At 38.4% G+C, this 8,916-nt stretch overlaps 1 protein-coding gene across 6 annotated transcripts in view; it reads left to right on the plus strand.

The window, feature by feature from the left end:
- Nucleotides 1–8,916, plus strand: part of LOC102005144 (cytidine monophosphate-N-acetylneuraminic acid hydroxylase) — a 188,869-nt gene that overhangs the window by 155,105 nt on the left and 24,848 nt on the right. For all 6 annotated transcript variants that reach the window (XM_013503836.1, XM_005403351.2, XM_005403352.2 and 3 more), the window contains 2 exons: nucleotides 47–184; nucleotides 2,759–2,894. In XM_013503836.1, the coding sequence (XP_013359290.1) occupies nucleotides 47–184; nucleotides 2,759–2,894 (274 nt within the window). The remainder of the gene's footprint in view (nucleotides 1–46; nucleotides 185–2,758; nucleotides 2,895–8,916) is intronic.

The raw sequence follows: 8,916 nt of genomic DNA on the forward strand, positions 1-8,916 counted from the left end.
GTTGAGATTTCACCTTGAGTGTTCACACTGCTTTGTTTCCTTACAGGTCACAAAATACTCAATACAGTGGACTGCACCAGGCCCAATGGGGGCAGGCTGCCTGCAAAGGTTGCTCTCATGATGAGTGATTTTGCTGGGGGAGCATCCGGTTTTCCAATGACTTTCAGCGGTGGAAAATTTACTGGTAATATTTTACATCAAAGTGATGCCAAAACCGGTCATGGCAGTTTGCTCAACCATGAGAAAACAAATACAAATACAGTTGATACATGGTTCATCCCCACAAGAAATTTACAGTCTTACAGGGAGACTAGACTTTTAAACCACAGCTCTTGTAAACTAAGATTCCTAGCTCAAAATGTGATGGTGGAACAGAAGAAAGACCCTCTGGTGGAACACATGGAAAGGATCTGCCCTAAGGCAGGTCAGGGTAGGGGGTTATAGGAATCCAGACTCAAATACACTTGGAGTGTGGTCTAGCATGGGGGGTATGCAGCTCAACAAGGATACATCATGTCAGTCCTGCAGGATGCTTAGCAAGCTAGTGGTGTATGCAGGCCCTAGCTTAGGACCACCGATCTGCTCAGGTGTACAGGAAGAATAAAACACAGACAAGGTATATAGTTTAGTTACAAAGAGCACTGGAATGGTCAAAGGCAAATAAGAAATAAGACATGAGGCACCAGTCTCCTTGACCTTTATTAGGTGCACAGCTTGATTGAGGGTGTGCTGGTGGCTGCAGGAAATTATGGAGGTGAACTGCTGATGTGGTCAAGGTTCGACTGAGGAACAGTGCATTTTTGGAAAAGCACACGGGAGCAGATCAGAGTTAACTAGTAACCTGATTGACTGCTAACTGCAACTATTGAGCTAGAAGAAATTTGAATGAGTCAAAGTCTTTGGCTGCCTTATATTGCTTTGAGGCATCAGAACATCACAGACTGTCTGTTAGCCTCAGCTCTGGACCTTGGCTTAAGATTAATCTGTCTGTGAGCCAGCCTCGGATCTCGCCACAAGTCACATAGGCCTAGGACATACTCTCTATTTATTTTTGTGCCAATTTACTAATATCAATTATTACTTGCTCTGCACCCTGTCAAACTGGTCCTCAACAATGGCACACCCTGAACAGTGGGGCCCAGGCAGGAGCCCTTCCACCTGGGGTTCCTTCCACGTGGTGCTGTGACCGGCATAAAGAAAGTATGTAAGTGGTGCTTTACATTCATTTAGTATCCCCACAGGAGCATGGTAAGTGCTTGCTATTTCCAATGAATAAGTCACAGTGTTCCTAAGTGACTCTTGTCTAAAGTGTGGCAGACATGCCCTCCTTCCAGGGTGAAGTCATCTCTGTCTGGTCCCTTGCTTTCTTCTCTAACTGTACATTCATTGCCTTCCAGAATACGTAACCTTCCAGACAGAGGGATAATTCTGTCCTTAAGAAGTTAACTGTGTGAGTGGAAAGGCAAAATGTACTTATTCGAGGTTAACTAGCAGAATTCCATTCCGTGTGTGTTCACGTGTGTGTTTATGTGTGTGTGAGCGTGTTTGTGTGTGTACCTATGTATTTAAAAAAGGTCTGGAATATTTCCAAATGTTAACAGTAATTGTGTCTTGGCTATGAGTAACATTTATTTTTCTATGTCCTTATCTGTGTTTGTCAGGCTTCTATAGGAATAATTATAGTACCTAGCAGCTCCCTGACTGTGCACCCCGTGTACTCTCGTCCTGCCTCTCTCCCTGGCTTCCTTTCCTGCCTGACTGCCACAAGGTGCTCTGTCCACCTACGCTGGCCTACTCTTTCTTTCCCAGCCTCAGTGTGCCTTGTGCTTTTGTTCTGGGCATTTGCACTTGCTGCTCCTCTGCCTGGACTCCTCTTGCCCTAAACTCCAGAGGGCTGGCAACTTTTCAACTGTGTCTCAACTCCATTGCCGTGTGCTGCCTGACTGCCCTGTCTAGGAGTGCTTCTCTATCCCAGTCCAGCTCACCCAGACACTCTGTCCTGTTGCTCTTTTCATGCTCTTCGTAGCACATCACTCTTTGCAATAACTTTATTTCCATATCCATTCTTTGCTTCTCTTGCTACAGCATATGCTCCATGAGACCAGGGACCTGCTTCACGACTATACTCTTAGTGCCTACAACCAGCCATGTCTGGCACATAGGAGGTGCACAGTAAATATCTGCTGAAAGAACGAACAGGTGAATGACCACCTTGGGCAGTAGGCATCATGTTATAGAAGAGAAAGCAGATAAAGATAACTTTGGTAATTTTCCCAGTGCAGTAGAACCAGTAATGGTGGCCCGGACTCTGATTCTGAGACTGCCTAACCTACAAGTCTATGCTCCTGGTCACCTTCCACTGTCAGGTGCTGATCACTCTATACCACACTAAGATTATAGTCACTAGTGTATTAATAAAAGGTTAATGATTATAAGCATCACGATGCCCTTAAGATATACTTGTGCATGGGACACAGCCATACGTAGCTTGTATATTCGGCAAGAGTCCAAAACAAATTATCATAAACAAGGAGAGAACTCAGTCCCTTGGGCCGAATCTGCTAACATTTTCTTAGTAACCAGTTAAAATGTGCAGAGTAAAGCCAGGGAAATGTCCTCTACTAACAACACAAAGCTTTACTCCATTTCTGCCCTCCTTATCTCTATTTGATCTGAAACAAATTTCAGTCTACTAAAGCTTTCGCTTGTCTGTGATTTCCGAATAGAGACGACTCTAACCCAAATCCTGTCTTTTCAGAGGAATGGAAAGCTCAATTCATTAAAACAGAAAGGAAGAAGCTCCTGAATTACAAGGCTCAGCTGGTGAAGGACCTGCAACCCCGAATTTATTGTCCCTTTGCTGGGTATTTTGTGGAGTCCCATCCATCAGACAAGTATGGCTAAATGTTTTGTACAATATTTTTACACAGGAGTTAACGTATGCCAGAATGAGTGACTGCCATGAGCACAGTGTGAAAGGAGAAAGAAAGTGGGAGTGTAGTCAAGGAACTGAAAGTGTGGCTGAAAGCCACCAGTGTTCATTTGAATAGATAGTGTCTGAAAAGTCCCCCAAGAAAGAGGAAGCCAAGTGACACTTACTAAGTATGTGCCAGGAAGTGAACTGGAGCTTCTAAGTCAACTAAAATAATCCCCCAATGAAGCTGTGAGGCAAGCAATATTCCATGTTTCCTGCAGGTAGGAATCTGTGGGATGACTGGATTTGAGAATAATCCTGAGGAAGGCCTAATGCAAAGGCTTTTTCTAGATCATACTGCAACCCAGAACAGAATGCTGTCATGAAGTTATTTTCTTATATTTTCAGTACCTGATAAGCTTTCTCTCAAAGCAATGTAAATGCAATGCTATGAATCATCACCGATTTATGGAACTGTTGAAAGAAATACAGGATGATGAATTTGATGATCTTGGGATCTGTGCCAGTACTCTGGTTAAGTCATAGGCTGTTAATTCAAATTATGTTCCAATTCAAACTTTTCTTGGAGCCAAAGAAATACTTGCCAGATATTGAGTAATCAAAGACAGAAGTCTGGCAGCATAGTTTACATCTTCTCATCAGTATCACAGTGCATATGGGAAAGCTTAATTTGGGGCTCCAATAAGAGGAAAAACTTATTTGTGACTTCTTTATAGAAGTATTGTACTAGTTCCCTAGTATTGTTGTTTCATAGATCTAGAGGCCCAAACTCTGAAATCAAGGTGTATACAGGGTCACAAACCCTTTAATATTGCCAAGGAGGGAATGGTTCTAGCCTTATAGCTTACAGCTGTTTCACAACCCTGGTCTCGTATATAACCACCCTCATCCCATGTCTCTTCTCCCTGTGTGTCTATCTCTGTGTGCAAACTTTTTCTGATGAGAAAGCCAGTCCTGTAGGACCTGTTTTTACTTGATTATCTCTGTAGCAATCCTATCACCAGGTAAACATCATATCGTGAGATACTGGAGATTAAGAACCCAATGTGTCTTTCTTGAGGTACATAATTCAGAACATAACAGATATTTGTGTTAAAATAGAAACTTCTCATAACACAAACCACTAATTATAATTTGCATACATTCTAAAATAATATGCCAAAGATTTAATTTTAAACTGACAGGGTTACAGTTCACTACAAAATTGCAAGGAAAATTTGAGAATGTTCTGTTAGTGTTGATAGTTTAGAGTTGCTTACTGATTTATGTAATAGTCTTTTGAAGTCAATATTAATATTAATGAGTTGACACAGACTTAGTGAACTTATTAAACCTGAATAGAGATTTGGAGCCTAGATAGTTTGCTTTAAGATCAAATCAATTGTTCTAAAGAAATGAACCAGTCTCATGAATATAGTTTTGAATATTACATGAAGATAAAGTTTTGGTACTTTATTATGTTACTGAAAACTTTTAGGTATGGTTAGAACAACGTGAGTATATATATCCACTTTTTGAATTATAAGCTTTATGAACACTAGGGATCAAGCATTTCTGATAAAAATTTTGTATCTGGACTGAGATTCCAAAGATGATAGAAACAAGAATACACACTAGCTGATTAGTAAATTTTAGATTGAAAAGGATAGATAAAATTAAATGCTTTTATCATATAACGATGTCTTGAGATTTTTATATACATTGTGGGATAACTAAATCTAGTTAACTAACATATGAACTACCTCCCATTGTTATTGTTTTCATGATGAGAACACTTTGTATCCACTTTCTTAGCTTTAGAAACCTATATGTAAAGTCTAAGCTGTATATTTCTTGCTGAAACTTGGTCAGTCTGGATAATGAAACCATGCTAGTTAGCAATCTTTTCAGGTAGCTATAATTTCTTTTTCTAGACAGGAAATATTTTTTATTTTTCAATTTATGGAAAGAATAAAATAAAATTTCATAACAAAATAATAGGAGAATAACAATAGTTAATATACTGCATATTGTTATCTTCAAAGTAGTTACTCAGAGTAAAGGTATGGGCATAAAAAATTCTCCAAACAATACTAGCACAAACCTTTCTTTTCAATGAACTAGGAGAAACTAGTAGTATAACTAATTTGTATTTTTTTCCTTTCCCTTCCCTCTTTCCTGCTTCCCCCACCCTAGTTCCTCTTTCCCTTTGAATAATTTCTTCCCATTTCACAATATCTATTTACATTTTGGTTTTTTGTTTGCTCTTTCAGTTTCTTACACCAGGGAAGCAATGCAATGTTTGCAAATGTGAGTCTCATATATTTCATTCATAAATATGGTCTCAAGTTACAGCCATTTACCTATAAATGTCTTCTGTTTATCCTTCTTTGTGGCTAAGTAGTACTCCTTTGTTTTTTTAAACTGGTAAAATTTATGAAAATATTTTAGATTTTGGTATAATTGTCTTCTCAAACAGCACTCTAATCTGCATCTTTAAAAGGCAACAAGTTCCAGTTTCTACAAAGGCAAACAGCACAATCTACCTAGTCTTTTTCACTGAAAGCAATTACAAACACTGGACAGAAGGTGTAGAACAGCTATCTCAGGACTCTGAAGAGTAAATGGTGGACAGGTAAACTGGGCAAGAAATGGGAATCTGGAGTGCCAGTGAACCAGCTCTGATGGGAACATTTTTTTAAAAATCCAGTGTCTTCAGTGTACACTCAAAGGCAGCTAGAAATAGTGACTGCACACAGGATGAGAAAAGAGGTGTTGCTGCAAATCAGAAAAGGTAGGAAAATCTGTATGTGGGTTGGGATGGAGGGTTCGCTTTTGTTTTTTCCATTTTCTCCTGCCTCTGTCCCCAGGCAATACTTCAGCAGCACTGGCTACACCAGCAGTAACTGTGCAGGTGCCTAGAATTCTAAGGGAAAGGAGCCCTTCTCCCTAACCAAAGTTATTTTTGTTCCAAGAGTACAAAGAGAGCCCTCATTGCTATTTGTGTCTAATCTCTCACCAGCTGGGCCCGGAAGGTTGTGCATTTTTCAGAAAGTGCTTAGTAGAACAGTGACACTAAAACCTGGATTTTTGGCAAAAGATGAAGAAGGAAGCATCTGGGAGGCAGAAGGTATCTGAGACATTGCACACAGGAGAATACTTAAAATGAGCCATAAATTTGGGGGCTTACTCCTGAGCTGCACTATATCTGTGGGCTATGACCCTAAACAGGACACCAATGGCTAGGAGAATGGAAGTACAGTGTGGACCACTGCTTAGGCTCCATGCTGGTTATTGGAGGCTATACAGGTGGAACAGACCTGGAAAGGATGACAAAAACTTTTAAAAATGGAACTGGTATTAGAACCAGAGCCTACCAAGGATGAGTATGTACTTGTGGCATGAACTTAATCTGGCTGATGGCTTGCTAAAACAAAAGCCTGAATATTCCCTACAGGATATAAAGAAGACCCAGAGTTTCACAATACGCATTATGCCCAGGGTACAATCCCAAACTACTTAACATAAAAAAGAAAATTTCATAGTCTTGTAAGGGAACGGACAACAGATGTCAAACCTAAAATAACACAAATTGTTAGAATTATCAGGCAAACTTAAGCAACTGTTATAACCATGCTCTGATAAGTAATGGCAAATGCTCTTGAAATGAATGCTGCAGCAGGGAGATAGAAGATCTGAAGAAGCACCAAATGTTAATTTTAGAAGTAAAAATACACAAGGCATAACAAATTTCACTAGATGGACTCAAATACATAACAGAAATGAAAAAAGGAAGGAGTACATGAAACTAAAGACAGATTAATAGAAAATATCAAATCTTCTAACAAAAAATGTGGAGAAGATGATGATAAAGAAGAACAGAGCTTCAGAGACCTGTGGGACAGTACCAAAAAAATGTCTAATATACATATCTCTGGAGTCAGAGAAAAAGAACAGTTTTATGGTAAATAATGACCAAAATCTTCCTAAATTTGATAGGCTCCAGAAACAAAGCAAACCCCAAACAGGATAAACTCAAGAAAATTATTATCCACCTACCATAAACAAAACTGTTGAGAAGATAAAGGAAAGATAAAGATAAAGGAAAAGAGAAAGATAAAGGCTAAAAGAAGATAAAGGAAAAACCTTTAGATAAAGGAAAACCTAAAGATAAAAGAAAAACCCTCAAAACAGCCAGATAGGTAATAAATTGCATATAGGTAAAAATTCAAATAACTGAATCTCTAGTCAGAACCACTGAGACTAGAAGGTAGTAGAATAATGTTGTTTAAAGTATGTTATTAAAAGAAGAATTGTCAAACATGATTCCAGTGAAGATATCCTTTAAGAATGGAAGTGAAATAAAGACATTCTTAGAAGAAGGAAAATCTGATGGTTCATCCCCAAAAGACCAGCTTTGAAAGAAATTCTCAAGGCCATTCTTCAGACAAATGGAAAGTGGTGCCAGAGGGAAACTTAGAATTTCACAAATGAGAAGGAAAACAAAAATGGTGAATATATGCATCCAGTACATAGTAGATTGTTTTCTTCTAAGACCTTTAAAATATGTATAATATTGGAAAGCATAAAATATAACTGTCTGATGAAGTTTCCAATATATATGAGTATCATGGGTTGAATTGTGTTCCCTCAAAATTCTTGTGTTGAAATACTAACCCCAGTACCTCAGAATGTGACCTTATTTGAAGATAGGATCTTTTCAGAGGTAATCAAGTTAAATGGAGCTCATAAGGGTAAAGCTTAATTCAATAATCTGGTGTCCTTAAAACAGAAGAAAATGGACATAGAGACACATAAAAAGGGTAGATAGTGTGAAGAAACATCAGGAGAAGATAGTTACCAAGCAAAGTCTGCATAACCCTCAGAAGGAATAGCACTCCTGCTTTAGTCCTGCTAGCACCATTTCAAACTTCCAGCCCTGAGAGCTCTGAAATACTGCATTTATTAAAATTTCTGTTTTAAATTTTATCTGTTCTACTTTGTTAGGAAATTCTAACAAAAAAAATACAGTAGATACGGTACTTATAATTACAACAGCAATATATGCAACAGTGTAATTGCAGTATGCAGAATCAGAGGCTCCAAATTCCATGCAAATGTTTCTACATTCCATATAAAATGGCAGTGCACTAGTTCTAAGTAGATTGTGATAAGATATGAATAAAATGTTACAGTCCCTATAGAGCAGGAACTACAAAACCTATACAAAGAGATATAGTAATATGTACAGGTAGACAAAACAGAATACTAAAAATATATAAGTAACCCAAAAGAAGCCAAACAAAAGGGAACACAGAAATGAAATACAGAAAACAGAAAGCAAATAATAAAATGGCAGCTATAAATCCAAAAATATCAATAAATACATTAAATATAAAGGACCTAAACACATGTAAGTGAAGCCGTTTGGGACTCTCCAGAGGAGCCAGCCACAGACTGAGTACCACTAAGTCAGCACATGTGATTCCAAATCCATCTGATTTCATCACCTACAAAATTCTGAGATATAATAAAATAGACATTTCTTTAAAAGAAATTGTCAAAACAATTAGAACCCAGGTAGTATAATAAATAAAAGAACAGAACACAATTCTGTGCTATCTATACATATAATATCTACAAATATAATGACTTAGGCAAATTGAAGCAAAAGGATAGAGGTAACATCATGCAAACACTAATCTAAAGAAAGCTGAAATGTCCAGTAGAAGGCAGTGCAGGTCTGACAGTAGAAGAGGAATGAGGGATATAGTGATGGGGATTCATTAAGGAGACATAAGAGTTACACATATGCGTGTGCCTCACACAGGACTTTGAATACAGAAAGAGAGATGGAAGTAGGAATGGTGGCATAGGCTTGTAATCCCAGCATGTGAGAGGCTAATGCAGGAGCACTGACTTGAGTTCAAGGCCAGCCTAGGTTATGTTAGTGAATTCAAGACCAGCCTGCACTAAATGGTCTCAAAAATCAAAACAAGGGG

The sequence above is a fragment of the Chinchilla lanigera genome, unplaced genomic scaffold, assembly GCF_000276665.1.
Source record: "Chinchilla lanigera isolate Chin_1 unplaced genomic scaffold, ChiLan1.0 scaffold00082, whole genome shotgun sequence".
NCBI classification, from domain to species: domain Eukaryota; kingdom Metazoa; phylum Chordata; class Mammalia; order Rodentia; family Chinchillidae; genus Chinchilla; species Chinchilla lanigera.